A 16490-nucleotide genomic window follows, 5' to 3' on the forward strand; every position below is an offset into this window, starting at 1 on the left:
AGTTCAGGATACAAATCTTTACCTGACTGGACATATATGGTTGATGAATGTTGCTTCATGTTAAACTTCATATGCTTTATTGTGACTCTTTCTTTCAGATGAAGCTAGATGCCTGAAAAATACGAAAGTAAATAATAAGTATAACTTCTGTAGTGTTTACCACAAAGAAGTACTAGTTTGTAGCCTTCCTCTTGTTCTCTCTCTACGTATGTATGCATGTGTTGGTACATGTAGTGCTCGTTACTTTCCAGAAACTTGGGACTGCATCTCAGCTCATCTAAACGAATGGTGATTTCTCTGAATTAAGGTCACTTCCCCATCTGGCATTCATTGCTATCTTCTGGTTTTACCAGCATTACTGAGGAGTACAAGGAAATAGGAAATATTGGACATATTAATTAGTGCCCCCTTGCTACGTAAAGAAAAAGGAAACTTTTCCTATTTTTTCTCTTTTCCCAGGTATTTACACTATGTATTTGACTTGGGAAATGGTGCAAATCTCATCAAAGGAAGTTCTAATAAACCTCTGAATGACAACCAGTGGCATAATGTGATGATATCGAGGGATACCAACAATCTGCACACTGTAAAGATTGACACTAAAATCACAACACAGAGCACAGCAGGAGCCAGAAATTTAGATCTCAAAAGTAAGTACAGTAATTCCTGCATAACCTACGGTGAGGGTCATTACAGAATGATAACCTGAATAAATCATGTATGTAAAGTACAGTATAATTTTGTAATACCATATGAAATGTTTTATTTGATAATAATTAATACGGTCACAAGAGATGACGACTTCTTTAGCCTGACAATGCCAGTTTAGTAGTAGTTCTGCACAGATAGGTACAACTTTAAATGTGCAAAAATGCCACAGGAAAAAAGTAGAAAATGGTAGGAACACAGAGTGGCCCATGTATACCAAGAGATAATTGGGGGACTAAAGAAGCTCTAAAACATCTATGAAAAAAGCTTGATTTTTACATGAACATAAGTTATATAGGTGGCACACAGAACCACAGCCCAAGCTTTACAGTATGACTACAAAAACTTTGCAGAACTGATGATCTCTATGTTAGTGAATTGGGGGATATTTTGACCTGTCCCTCACTGTTCAGTATTCCACATAAACCCTACTTTTTATTGGGAAAATAAATGCAATGCAGTATTTTGATGTCATAAAATACCTTATAAGTGAAGCAATCTTACGTGGCAGTCCTCCAATGAGTCAGTTATAAATACTAGTTGCCAGATGTATTGAACCATAAACATACCCGCCTAAATATGTAGTATGTTGTAATTTCGATTGCAAGGTGGGATAAACTTTGTTTTGTAAGTCTAAACCTACATTTTATAGGTCCAGCTAGATTCTCAAGATCCATTTTCATAAACCAAACTGATATATATGTAGATTTTAAAATAAGTAATTGTAATCAGTTGTAAGGCTGGGCTTCTGAAAAGCTAATTTGCATCAGAGGAAAACATCTTTTTGAAAGGATGTATAAGTATACTTTTAAAATACTGTCTACCTAATCACACATAAGAAAATATGTTCTGGTCATGTGAAAAAGTATTGTGTATTTTAACATTCTTTATAAAACTTCTTGTTAGGAAACCTAAAATTTCATAATAGTCAAAGAAAATTTAATATTTCAAAAGCCAGGATGTTCAAAGTAGATATTAATATTCCATCAAGAGCTTATTCCTTGCTCAATTTTCTTTTAACTACCTCTGAGTCACAGATAATGAGCTGACCTTAGTAATTATTCTGGATTTTGTGATATTTTACATGTTTGCTTCACTTGAAAGTGTTATTAGGATTGTAAGAAAGACTCTTGATATGCTGTAATCTCCAATAAGAGATTCTTCATCAGAAATGCTTGGTTTATAAATTAAAGCTTTTTGGATGGTTCACGCTCCATTCTCAAAATTGTTTTTAAAATTTCTGCCATGTTATTTCTCATTTTTGCATTCCTGTAAGTATGGTCGATGTTTATTGACACAATGTAATATTTCACCGTTATTTTTGATGCTGCAGAGAAAGCATCCACCTTATTCTTTCACATTTTTTGCAGTAGTAAGTACTATTATGCATATGCGTATGCATGTATATGTATTTAATTTGGTTTTCTTTTTCCCAGTATATTAATTAGACATGAGTAGGAAAAACAATCCTGTTAAGAACTGACAACTAAGTTAACACAGTCATTTTATTCTACATCTTTTTCAAACTGAACGTGGTGTTTTGGTATGTTGCTTTATTTAAGAAAACAGTTTGAACAAAGTGCTTAATAAAGGCACTAGAGGGCAGTGTTATTTCACTAAATGCACTGCTTGGTGCATTCACAGAGAAAGCTCGTCTGTCAGGATAACCTATAAAATCCAACATTCCTTTGTTTTCTTCACTTTGAAAATTCTACTTTTGTTTTACCCTTTTGAAGTAAAACTGTATCCATAGCTGATGCATTTTCTAACCTTGAATTCCATTGGAAAAAACTGAAGAACATGACCAAACTTACTGAGATTTGAAGCGAGGAAGGTGAACGGTATTAGATGCTGATTTTCTCTAGTTCACCACCCAGGAAATGTGCCTAGTAAAAGAATAACAAGCCTGACATATTCAGTACAGTAATGTATAGTGTGCATCTTTCTCAAACTGGTCTAGCTTACACAGGTCCTCAACCTCTGTCTTCTCATAGTAGTATGTTCATTTTATTTTTTTTAATGTATTCTATTACATTTTGCTCAGTCAGCTTCCCTTAAATATGATACAGCATATATCACGAGAATTTATATTGGATTTGAGGGGAGTTCGAGCTGATACGTTTTAGCTAGCAGGCTAAAAAGGAGAAAAAAATGCCTTTCATTATTGTTTTTTCTTCCGTTGTATTCAGTTGAAATGCTTTCCTGTAGCTCGTTCCTTTCTATTTTATGTCAGTCTTTCTTATGATGACACACCTCTGTAATGCTATAAACACTCCATACACTTTACTGATACAAGCAGCTATGGTTAATTCATTGTTCTGTATTATTTTAGCCCTAGCAACAAAGCAAATTCAAAATTATACTTCCTGCTAGTGATATTAATAATTCTGTTTAACCAGAGTTAGCATTAGGTGAAATGTAAATGTGTACAGATAATACAGAATCTGCAGCCTTTCTGAGTAATTGTAGAGTTACCAGATTTCCGATGCTGAAATCCAAGTTAATCCTGGAAAGATAAATCACATACATGCAGGTTTTTGCAAATACACAGTGAATTTGGTATGGAGATATGACACAGATTGTGTTGTAGAGCGTGCACAGCATGCCGGTTGTCTGGGAAAGCAGACAGTTGCCATAAAAGTATGGGAGAGAATTTCTACTGTATGTTTCCTTTTGGGTGTAGGATTTGGCTATATAACACAGAAAGTTCATTATTACAGACATGGGTTCCCTGCATAACCTCTGGTACAATTTCAGTGGACTGGCATGGGTACCTGTGGAAACACTTATATTAAATTCTCCAGCTTAATTATTGCTGTGATTAGAAGAGTAAATTATAAATTGGAGACAACTAAATGAGTGAAAAAACTTCTGTGTTTGGATTCCAAGAACTGTGTTATTTTTCCTAGCAGAGAAAATTAGCAAAGTGTACTCAGGTGCAGTTCTAGCAGATAACCCGTAAAGATAAATGAGTCTTAACAGCAGAGGCAACGCAGCTCAAGCCTGCCAACATTCAGTTACACAGCAAATTTCCTTTCACGTCTTTCACGAGCAGATTCCCTGTCCTGCTTTCAGTATAGCTCAGATGGTTAGCACGGCTACAATTCAAGGCCTTCGCAGACCGAAACTGTTGGATGGAGGGGAATTCTTGTTTGCTGTACTTAATGCTGTGCTCTTACGGTCTGAGGGGTCTGAGTAGCCTCGAAGCGGCACAAAAATGCAAGCAAAAGTGGAATTCGACTTGTGGTCTTGTTCCTCAGCTGTTGCCAGAGAAAAGATATCTCCTTTGTTTAGACTGTAGGTATTACAACATCTGTAATGTCTCTTCCCTCTCTACACTTTATTCCTGTGGTGTGGGAAATTACAGTTCTGTCAGGCTTTTTTTTTTTTTTTTTTTTTTCTTTTAATAAATATTTGAAGACATGTGATCTGCTTTCGAGGAGGAGGAATGTCCTCAAGCATGGCTTTGTATCCACTTACCTACTAGGGTTTGTTTAATCTTCCTTTTGCTTCTCTCCTACACATTTAAGGCACTATTTTAATCCCCAAAGTTTTCACCCACTTTCTTTAAACAGCAAACATACAAAAACCTACAAAAATCCACTCAGAATTCTCTTAGAATATCTGTCAGAAAATTAAAATATTTTAGTATTTTTAATTTAAATTGAAATGAAAAGTTGAAATATTGCACTCTTGCAAAACAAAAAGCTAAGGAATGCTGCTGTTATTTTAGATATAACAATAAGTAGTTACAAATTTTTCTAGGAGTTGGTAGTTTCAGTACTTCAGTATCCCATCCTATTCCAAACTTTCTAGCTATGCTGTATCCTCCAGGATGAACTGCAGTCATCCCAATTTTGATATTGGGCTAACTATATTTTCTTTTTAAAAAGAAATCACCATCACAAAAAAAAAAATCCTACCCAACTCAATATTTATAGTTTTATTTTTGTTGCCTGTGCATCATTTCATACATTTTTAAGATCTCCTTTTTTGAATTGACATCCATAATTTCAACTTGTCTCACTGTTATCCTCTTCCACACAGCTTTCCCAAATGTCAATTTTAGAGTCCATTGTAAGTCATATGTTATTTCTGTGCTGTTATATCACTGCATCCTCAAAAAATGCTCTTCATATTGGAGCATACATCAGAATCAACTTCCTTGGATTTAAAAAAACCTGTCTAGATCTCTTGTCTGGTTTACTTTTATTTCTGTAGCTCTTCACTGGCCTCTGGCTTCCTCTATGCCTTTGTGAGATATGGCTGCTGTGACTATATACATTTGCTTTTCCATTTGCTGTTTTCTCCGATAATGCGAAAACAGGCTAGTCTGAAGCATCTGAAAGAAAAGTAATCATATTAATTTCTGGTACCACCTCAGTGGTTTTACAAATGGACTGAAATATACTGCTTCCATGTACATAAAGACTCTCTTGGCAATTAATTCATCCTTGTAAACTTTTAATGCAATTAACTAAATTATCAGTGGATCTACTAGCCTGGCATATTCTTTGATGATTTGCAGTAGTCACTTAATCTATTGGTATTTCATTTGCCTGTCAAAGTAGGTTTTTCAGGCTATGCAAAACTGAGCTAAATTAGTCTTGATCATAAAGAAGACTTCTTGTTCCAGCAACGGTAATTGAAATTGTTTCAATTTAATATCATATTTGTCTCCATTGTCTTATATTGAGCCCATTATTATTGTTGGTGTGTTATATGTTCTTCTCTATATTACAAGGTCTATATTAATGCCGCTGATCCTTCATATTTCTGTTACTAAGAATCGAAGCTTTAAGAAGCACAGAAAAGTATTTTATATAAAAACTCAAATTTGTACAAATGAATGAGTATTAATGCTTAAATTTCTCAAATAAACATGCATGAGCTAATTGTAATGACCTTGCCAGTGGGCTGTGAACTCTTCATGCAGAAATAATGTTCTGTTCCAAATGCAGAGTTCCAAATACTGTCAACAGAAAATAGATCTTCCTAATGTGACCTATTGGAGTAGACAATGGTAAATGCAGCTGTTGTCTTCCTGATAGTGTTGGGAAAGCAACCTCTGTCCAGAGGGAAAAATAAGGGACTTAAAACTGAGAGTTATTCTTTGAGACTTCCTACGTAGCAAAAATATATGGGCAGATTAACAGTAAGTGATTGGACAACCTGGTCTAATGCACATTTCTTTATCCTCCTTTCTTTGCAAATTGTCACATCCTGCTTCTGAACAGCTATGCTGTCTACTAGGCTGTGAAAATAATTTTGGTAATGTTAAGCCTTCAGAAATTGTATCCAGATTTCCAAAGTTATGAGATGGGGAAAAATTAAAAATCTACTCCAGTACTTCTGGATTAAATAAAAATTAAAGAAAATACTCTAGTGCTTGTGCTGAGCTCTGTGAAGTCAGCAACATTGCAGTAGTCTTTCAGATCACTCCATGGTGAGAGAAAGTTTTTGCTTTCTGCTTCTTCTCCCCTGCTCTTTTCAGTCCCTTACACACATACAAGTGTATAGATTTACCTACATTCCTACAGCTGTTTTGCATGCAGGTAATTACCATTGCTGATTGTGGAATTTCTTTCAAGCCCTTCTGGAATACTAAGTAAAAGTTATGCTAAGGATACTACAGGAAACATGTATGCTCTTAAAATTTACAAAAAACCCCTGGATATTTAGTGTCAGTATATCCCACTGAATCCTAGCACTCCCCCAGCTGAGAAGCACATCCTAAACTTGTTTTCAAAATGTGCTGCCTTGGGTATGAGCACGGTACCCTCATGGATCTTGGTATTCTGACTGAGCAGCCCTTTTTGCAAAAGAGCTGCTTTGTGTAATATCCTCAGAGTCCAAAGGTGGTTATCTTGACTAAGAGGTTGGTAATATTATATAAAAAATTTCCCTCTGCAAACTTACATTCAAAATGAGAATGTTTAACCTCTCAGCTTTTTGGTGGCTTTATGGGGAGAATCTTGCCTAAAGTACTAGCTAAAGGAAGAGTTTTGTAGAGGATGATCTCTGAGGTGTAGGATGCCTCTTGGAAAGAGGAATTCCTCACTGTTTTGAAAACAAGCTCTGCTAAGAGCTTGTGTTGGCTATTAAAGCAGAGAGTGAGTGAACGATTTCAGAAGAATGTCAGGGGCAAGGGAAATCTGAGTATACCATGCCATGAAAATGCCTGTTTCATTAGATTTTTGTCTATTTTTCAGGTGTAAACAATGTACAAAAGTGGTCAGAACAGGAAAAAAATGAAGGACATTTGATGTGCTTGAATGCCTCACCTCTCCACCACAACCATCCCCCTCATACAGAGTAATTGGCATAGCATCAATTCTGTGGGAGATGGATTACCACACACATTTATATGGCAATTAGATTTTATTATTGACCATTTAACATGCATCACCAACTTTCCTCACAGTCCATTGGACAAACAGACTGCTTAGGTTTTAAATCTGTTTAATCTTTTTCAATGCTAGTGCTTTCCATCTAGTCTTCAGCGGGGGGGAAAGAAGCAAAGAGAAATAAAGTGGCTGGGAATCTGAGAACTGTTATTGTCAAGAAAATGTTAAGTATTTTTGTGTAACTGTTTCTTGCTTGAGAATACATGTCATTTGAGAACAAGATTGTTGGGGGAATGGTGGATTTTAACCTGCAGATATCTAAGGGAATGTTCAGACTTGAGCACTTACCTTTTTAGTATCTACTTGTATCTATTGAAAACTTACCTACTAAGGACATGGTCATGTCGTTGCTGATCCCCCCCCCCAGCACACTTTCTATCATGCAGCTTTACTCGCTTGTGAAACATAGGCATATTTGCATAACCATTAATCAGTTCTGAACAGAGCAAAAAACTGTGACAGGAATGAAAACTGAGCACCAACACGTGAATGCAGAAGTGGAGAGCACGTCCAGCAGAGCTGAGATGTAAAACAGTGAGCAGCGTAGCAATAGCATGAGAAGTTTCTAGACAGAAGCACATTTGTACCAAGCGTGCAAAGTCTTCAACGCAGTTATGAGAGTAGCAAGGTTATGAGTAGTGTGATGGAATCAGGAGACTTGGAGAAAGGTAGAGCAGCAGGTATATCTCCAGTGTGGACTGCCGTAGAAGTTGGTGGCAAGAGAAATCTGTAAGGTGCTCTTTTCTGGTGCACCCATCAACTGTAATTTCTCTCTGGTACCTCTTAATCCTCACTGCCTTTTTTTCTGTCAATGTGGATTAGGGTGCAGTGCTACAATGAAATTGTAAGAAGAACAGTGTCAGTCAAAGGAGGAAATATCTTCAAAGTTGAATTCTCTTGACAAATAACTATGATATGTCCTATATGCCAATAAGGATGACTGAAGAAAACCCACAGTGCCAGCGTTTCAGTGCTGGTGAATTTTTTTTTTTGATACCTTTAATAGGGTATTCAGGGAAGGTACTGAAAGCAGTGTAAAATTGGGCTGACAAGATCAGTTTCTATATTCCTTTCCAAAAGAGTGACATGCTAACCCATAAATTCCATTTTTTGCCTGTAATCGTTTTGCCTTGCTTGGTTATCAGTACAGGGAATGTGGAAGACGGAAGGCACCAGCTGTCACATCGTACAACTGCCTCTTGCCCAGCGTATTTGAAAGGACAGATAACTCATCAGAGCCTGGACAAGTAAACTAGCCGCCCTTTCCCTTCTTATGTGAGAGAGAGTCTAAAAGCGATGGAATTCATCACTCCAGCAGGAAAAATATTTGAAAAGCCTACTTTTCTTAAAAAAAAACAACCCCAACAACAAAAACCCAAACACATCAAAACCAAAAGACTTCAACCACAAATCAATACTGAAGCTACAGAATGGACTCTTTGAAGTGAATAACTGGGATAAGTGGGCATAAAACACTAAGTTTACATGGTCATGTCTTCCCTCAAGTGCCCTTGCAAGTGGTAGACAAAATTCAGTCATGCTTTGCTCTAGCACCAAACAGGCCTGTGAATGCGCAGCAAGTGCGTATTCTCTACCGCAAAGGGAGATTTGAAAAGCCATATGCTGGAGCGTATGTGCTGCAGAAACTGTGTGGATGCATCATTTAAGTCTTTGTCAACTGTCCTTCAATTTATTATTGGGTTATGATCACAGCAGGCTTCTTGATTTATTTAAAAAAGAACAATTACATTTCATTAACATTTTTAAAGGTTCAAATAATTTTTTTTATATGGAACAAAAAGTAAACGTTTGGTCATGAAAAATGAAAGTGGGGACACACTCTAGAATCACCACTTATCTGCTATTCAGGCCCAATTTCTTTTCTAAAGTGTGTGTTGAAACCCCACATCTGAAAGAAGTGTCACCACTCTGCCTGTTGCACAAAGTAAATGGTAGGTATGTTGGAGAGGGGAGAAGGTCATTAAGGACAAGTAGGGTCCTATATTTCATTGAATGTCAAAGGCATCTAGATGCCTACCTGTCATTTTTATTTGAGATAATATCCCTTGATTCAAGATCAGGAGGTTGTCCATTGTGTTTAAGTCAGTGCATATTCACTCTGTGTGAGACTAATTTAATTTCACATTTCAGTTGCCTCAAAAATACCATAAGTGGGGATTGTGTGGGTCGTCTTATGTTGAGTTCTACCTGGTACTTCATTGTGCAACTATTGAGATACTACAAAGCAATTTCTGTTGATCTTGTAACAGTCCATTTTATGAAGGACTTGAAGAACATTCGCACTTTTTTTCTTTCGAGATTAGACTTTCCCTATGGTATTTCTCAGTCTTTGCACTATTCATTCCTCTTCGCCTGCCTGAGGGAAGAAGCTGTTATATGCTTGATCATTTCAAAATAGCATATTTGGAGAAAAGTGTGCCTGACACTTTGGCTTCACCACAGCCAGATGTTCCTTTGTATTTTCGTACGTCACGTAAAGGAATTGCGGAGATGCCTGTTGTGCTTTCACAACCCACCATGTTATGCCAGGGCCCTCCATCTCTTTTTCAGGGACTAATACCGCTCTAGTACACTGCATAAGCACTCTTGTTCCTAGCTGTAGTAGTGATTTAGTACAATGTGATGTTAGAAACACGGCAGAGAAACTTCTTCTAAAATGAAAGAGAAATTAAGAGAATAGCTGAAAGTACAGTAGAAACCAGCAGCACAACAAGACACAAAGGGAAAGAATGTCTGCTTTTGGAGAGAGTGAGGGATTTGAAGATGCCTTTGTGCAGCTGTATAAAAATATTCCAGGGATATTGTCTTTACGAGTTATGAAAAAGCCAAGCCACAATTCCTTCTACTGTTTTATTTCCTCTTTTTTTTGTTGTTTTCATTCATACTTTGAACCATATTTGAATGAATGGTGTTCGTTTCTTGTCAAGAATGGTGCTCAGGAAATGAACACCAGATATGTACAACAAAACATAAAGATTTTGGAGAGTAAAGAAGCCTAACTATATCCTGGTTAAACTACTTGTTCCCTGAGCAGTATTTACATGTTGCTGTTACCATTATAAACACATGGATGATAATTTCCTCTCTAGTAGTGCCTAAAAACAATGGTAGTCATTAAATTAAGTGAATAGTTTTTTTCCCCGCCAGCATGTATCACACAAGAATTCTTGGGTGTGGACTTGAATTAGGAAAGGAGGAAAGTCTATGAGGTGACCTCCCAACCATGTCAGTAGTGGCAAATAATAAGATACTTATGCTACTTATTCAGAAAAGAAATAAATAGAACAGCTCTTCAATTTTTATTTTACATTTCTTTGGTTTAGCATTTGCAAAGTTCTTATTTTGAAGAAATATAGAGACTTGGGATAAAAAAAGGATGAGTTATTACAGAAGGATTTGGCAGTATTTGTTTCACCAACAGTTGTGTGTGACTCACTGTTGTGTGGCGTTGTGCATTTTTTCATAAGTGTGATTCCAGTAATGAATACATTGAGAACTTGGGTTCATTTATTAGCTAGCAGTTTGTTTCTGTGTTAAATTCACTCGTTCCTTAAAGCACAAATCAGCTCTAAGTCAGAGAAGAGATACACAGGTGTAAATAGGAAAGCTCCTGTTGGAATAAATGAAGATCTGCATTACCTGTAAAATACATAAATCAAACCCACTAAACTCAACTCTTTGGCAGTGCTTAGGATATAACTGACCAGTACTATTATTGCTGTGATTTATAGGCATAGCTCTGAAAGTGCTGCCTCCCAGTTGATTCCTCTGGCTTGCAATGAACGTGCCAGTGAGAAACACTGTAGCATACTTATTTTTTTGACCTCAGAAAAATGAAGAGAGGAAAAAATCCTCCCTCTCTAAATAAAAGGGGATAACTCTGTGTACTGACTCCTAATATAAGAAGAGCGTTGTGAGATTAAGTACTGTGTGCTCTCAAATAAAGTGCTTTATTTGAAGCTTCTTCAGAGATCAGATCAAAATCTTGGAGCGCTCTATTCCCTCACCTATTTCTTTATTACCTGCTCCTTTGTTTATGCCAGTTGATATATTTTATATAATTTGGTTATTTTCATCTGTAAATTAAGTAGTCAGGATGGTTATGAAAAAAACCCAGAGACTTTTTCAGGAACACATTTAAAAAAATAAACTTCAGAAGAAAGTACATGCATGACAGGTAATAGCTAAACTATAGTTCCAGAAACTATGCTTAGCATTGTAATACAAGTATATATCCCTTTCTATATATACTTAAAAAACGCTCATCTGTTGAAAGGAAGAAATAGAAGAATTGCATTTTCCATAGTGCACAACTCCTGAAATGGTTACACATTTTCAGTGGTAGTAGTGTTGCGATAGCATTGCATTTAGGCCGCAGCTAGTTTAGATAGTGTCATGATCTCATAGTATTGATCTGATGAACTGTGATACCTCAGTTAATGAAATACCTTACCTGTAATTCATAAGGGTAAGTAGGCAGATACACAACAAGGGATTAATCCTGTTTTAGAGCGTGTAACGTTTCCAGTAGTAAAGCTGTACTTACATAAGAAGCGAAAAACAGGAGCAAACCTGAGAATTTGTATCATACGTTGATTTCTCTGATCTCTTTTAGTGGGAACAGGGACAAGCTTTATCTTTTCTGAACCTCTGCTAATGCACTTTCAATATACAAACATTTTCATTAACAATGTTTTCTGCAATTCTGTCTTGTCTGAATTTCTAATGGATTGAGTTTTGTAGGAAACTACTTCACTGAGAAGAATGTGAGAATGAAGCATGCGATTAACTGAAATAAAAGTAGCTATGTAAAACATTTGTGATGGCAGATATAAAAAAACAACCAAGTGAAAAAAATTAAATAACTTTTTTTTTTAAATTAAAAATCTGAGTATTAATTCCAGAGCCTATCCCTTAATAAAATTTTGTCTCTGAGAGAAAGTGTGGGTTTATGCCATCAGCAGCAAATTCAAACCATATTTGATATTAAATCTGGGAAAGGTTTAGCCCATAGTCATAAAAAATACTTGTATGTACTTTATAAAAGGTGAAGTCTCGCAGTCAGTATGGCTGCTCAATACAAACGATATGTATTAGTGTAATGTGTTAGCTAGCGCAAGCAGAACTCAAGTTATTTTGAACGTCAACAAAGTTAAAATACTACCCAGAACATGTCTTTGTTTGTGGAAACTGTATTTTCAATAGCATATAATAATCAGTTCTAATTATCAATAGTCTTAAGGAACTCTACTTAGAGTTGCAGTTTATTTAGACTCAACTTAATGTATCGTACTTCTGTGCATATGATACCTAGTTGAAAATATTCCAGAGTTTGTTTTCAGGAGCAAATATTCTGAGTTCAGGTTCATATGCTGGCACACTGACCTGGACTTCTACCAGCCATTCATCATAACTGATCATTGCTATATGACTGTATATAGTAATCTCAATATGTTTGAGGGATGGATCTTAGGAATTAGCAGGGGATCAATCTGAAAGTTTGCTGGTTTAAAGGTTTAACCAATCACAGAATAAAAATGGTTATTTGGACAGTATACATGTTGGGAGGTTTAAAAAGAGGTCGCACGTGTCATGTACAATAGACCAAGTTTAACCTTTTTAGCATAGGAGTAATTTTCTGGGTATTGCTCTCTGGAGGTTTCCCTCTTTTAAGTCAGTTGAAATCAATTGAGATGAATTATCTCTCATTCTGAGCTGACAATGACTGTAAGCACAGAACTTCGCTTTTGAAGGGTTTCACTTTCTAGATGTTCCGCCTGAGAAAAAGATGAAGAACCTTTATCATGAGGCAAGAGTTTTTACTTTGTTTCTAGTTCAGCTGATTGAAAAATACAGAAGTTTTTCTGCTGTGAATGAATTACAGCCCATTTGTGGGAACATATGGATCACCATATTTTATTCTGTTATGTCTAATATCATGCTTCTGAGATTTATACTCTACCTCAAAGCTCTGGAGGAAAGCAATACCTTACTTTTCAAATTATTTACGGAAAATGGAAAAAGCTTGAGGTTTCTTGGTATACGATGGTATAAAGGTTGCTAAGTCTTTTGGTTCCATGGCTTATAAGATTAATAATATGCATGGTCCTAAGCTTTTTATCTCTATTTCACTAATTCAAATATAGTTGAGTTTTAGGGCTGGTACATAGTGACTAAAAATTTTTCACAGTCTGATACACATTTGTTTGTTTCAGGCCATTTCCTTGCAGGCAAGCTGTAAACCATTACAAACGGCACTAAATTGTGCTCCCTTGTGAACAGGCGAGTATGCCAGGAGAACCAGGAAAAGGTGTGACTGAGGCTTATACTGATAAGAGGGAGATTAAAATTAGCCACATGCGGTAGTGGTGATAGCTAGTACATTCTGAGTTCTGTCACTGTTAAATCTGCCTACAAAGCTCGGTAAACACTTAGGAAATGAACAGTTTTGCATTTGAGGTGATGCAGAAACACTCTTTGGTACATCCTGTGGCCTAGGCTCCAAAATCACCCAGGCTGGGGGACAAACTGGAAAGCACAACGTAGATTACAATGTACATTCAGATAGTCTGTTGAAAACATATGCTAGCACAAAACACATCATCAGTGAGGATTTAATGCGTAGGTGGAGTAAGAATTTTTTTACTGGTTGATGCTTGAGAGTCGGATGCTCCCATAAGCATCTTCCTTCAAACAGGTTCAATGTTTCTCAGAAGCTCAGACGGTTGGTTCTCTTGCTGTGTGCCCAAAGGAGCTTGCCTGTAGGCATGCTGAGAGCACTCACGCCTAGCTTGCAAAGACGGCTGCTTTTTCTGAGTTAGAGGATAACAGAGCAGGACAATAAACTCGTGCAAGATGTAGGAAACCACAGTTTTATTCCTTTCTGTCTATGACTGAAGGAATCAAGCACATCTTGCCTGCCAGGAGAAGGACTGAAGCCTTTTAGCTAGGGCTGTGGTCACGCTGAGCATGCTTCCCCTCTCTGGACAAGCAAAGCCGAGATTCTTTTCTGCAGCATGTCTTCAGCTGCAGGTATGGAAAGCACCTAGTTAAACCTATATTCTGACGCTTAAGGCACACTTTAGGGAGGTAGGTTGCGTTAGTTTGAAAGATCACTGTTCTGCCCGCCAGAGACACCTAACACGTGAAAGAAAGGCACAGCCTGAATTGTTTTAAAACAAAAAAGTGTCTCCCCCTCGCTGTTTAAGAGAAAAGTTATAGTTATGTCCTTTCAAAGTAACTCTCAGAGCTATGAATTACTCAAAGGAAGAAAAGCCCTAGCTTTCAGTCCCAAGGAAGTTGCCTGAGGTTCGTCAAAGAGAGCTGTTTATAATAGGTGTCTGTCGTCAGAATTATTTTTGGCAATAAAATTGTGTTTGCTCAGTGTGCAGCTTGCCATTTTTAAGGCATCTATTTCCCCCTGTTCCCACATGACTGACACAGGGCATGAATCTTGGTGGGAAGAATCAGTTATTTCACTGCTTAACAATGGTATCCCTAAGTTTCTCCTTAGATGTGTCCCTAAACCCTTTATTTCTTGGAGTGCTTTTAAACGGATTGTTTTGGATGTGTGGACTTCAAGTGGATCTTGGTGCTCTGCTTATTGCCATAAATGTCAGTGTGCTGGATCCATAATCAAGACGATCTGTGGTCAGGTTCCCTGAGTGTGCTAACAACGTGCATCAGTGCTAGATGTGTTTCTAGATGGAGATTCTGTGACTGAATCCTCATCTGTGAAATTTCTCCTGTATATATAAGCTGGCACATAAATAACATGTCCAGTTACTTCTAAGTAATTAGTCATACAGATGTGAAGTCTGCATATGCATTTGAAAAAATATAGTCCTGCAATGTCTTTTCACATCATATATGCTCTCAGTGCTTTTGTCTACATTTATTTTGAGGAATGTTTTTCTGATACACCTGTCATTCAGCACAAAAAGGCCAGACGATCAAACAGGTCAAAGATTCTACAGTTTTATTCTACAGGTTTTTTTTCTGTATCTAATATTTATTTCTCCTTAACAGGTGATTTGTATATTGGAGGAGTGGCCAAAGAAATGTATAAGTCCTTGCCAAAACTGGTGCATGCAAAAGAGGGATTCCAAGGCTGCCTTGCATCAGTTGACTTGAATGGACGGCTCCCTGATCTTATCTCAGATGCTCTCTTCTGCAATGGGCAAATAGAAAGAGGATGTGAAGGTATTAAATATGCTGATTTTTTTATAGCATAGTGAAAGTATTGTGCAAATCCTGCAGAGTTTTGTTGATATGTACACTCCATATGTGGAGAGACTATATTTTACCTGCTTCTAATTGATCTTGTTTGACCCTTTCTTATATAAAGACTGCATTTTTTTTTAGTATTATGCAGACAAGTGTGTGCCTGCCCTACAGCACAGAGATTGATCTGAGAACGAGTTAACTTCTTAAATGTTTAATATAGGTTCCATCCTTCTCCAGTGGCAAGATGTTTTGCATGTTTTTCATTTACTTCTGATGTATTTTAATTAATGATAGAAACAATAACAATTAGCTTCAATGAAGTCCTTTATATCTTTATATCTTCACTTAGGCATTAGCTAATGCTGAGACATTAGCTAATTAATTCCATTTTTAAAGCAAACATTGAGTTGATTAATTCAAGGCTAATTTATGAAACTGTTTAAGATCAATCTTCCATCTTCTCTATTTTTCTCACCCCTGAGATTTGTATTGTCATGAGCCTTCCTATCTGAAATAAGTAACAGCCAAATATGTTTTATCTCACATTTTTTATGTCTTTATTGACTCATCTGGAATATCACGGAATTTAAGTGAGGACAGAATTAGAAGAGGTGTATTTCTAATTCAGGGGTGTCAATCTTGAGCTATTTTTCCAGCTGTCATTTAATCCCACGTTATTTTTACTATGATTTATGGAATAACTTAAATCGATTCTCTGTCCCTGCATATATATATTATTCACATAATTCTGAATTTTGTGTCTATGTTCAGTTTTATGTGTTCTTCCCTCTCTCAAGTGCCATTCTTCTCTGGACAGAAAAATGTGTAAATGACACTGTAGAATTTCAAGTTGGAAACTTGATGATTTTGATATCAAGTTTGTTAAGTTTGCAAATAGACACTGTAAAAAATCCAAGCAGAGCTGGGGGGTTTCCGCAAGCTTCTTGAGATAAAGCTTTCTGGTGGATAAATTTTGTCTCCTATTTTGCCTACAGTATGTTTGTACAGGTGGAAATTTTTTTGTTCTTTACCCGCTACCTTTAGTTAACAGTATAAATTCTATTGATAGCACTTAGAAATATGTAAAACTCACCACTTAATTTTCTGTAGCTTTAGTGTCTATTTATT

The 16490-nt window shown here is 36.6% G+C and overlaps 1 protein-coding gene across 15 annotated transcripts in view; it reads left to right on the forward strand.

Moving 5' to 3' along the window:
- Nucleotides 1-16490, forward strand: part of NRXN1 (neurexin 1) — a 730978-nt gene that overhangs the window by 354256 nt on the left and 360232 nt on the right. For all 15 annotated transcript variants that reach the window (XM_052805915.1, XM_052805916.1, XM_052805935.1 and 12 more), the window contains 2 exons: nucleotides 460-650; nucleotides 15165-15338. In XM_052805915.1, the coding sequence (XP_052661875.1) occupies nucleotides 460-650; nucleotides 15165-15338 (365 nt within the window). The remainder of the gene's footprint in view (nucleotides 1-459; nucleotides 651-15164; nucleotides 15339-16490) is intronic.

The sequence above is a fragment of the Harpia harpyja genome, chromosome 13 (genome assembly GCF_026419915.1).
Source record: "Harpia harpyja isolate bHarHar1 chromosome 13, bHarHar1 primary haplotype, whole genome shotgun sequence".
In the NCBI taxonomy this organism is placed as follows: Eukaryota; Metazoa; Chordata; class Aves; order Accipitriformes; family Accipitridae; genus Harpia; species Harpia harpyja.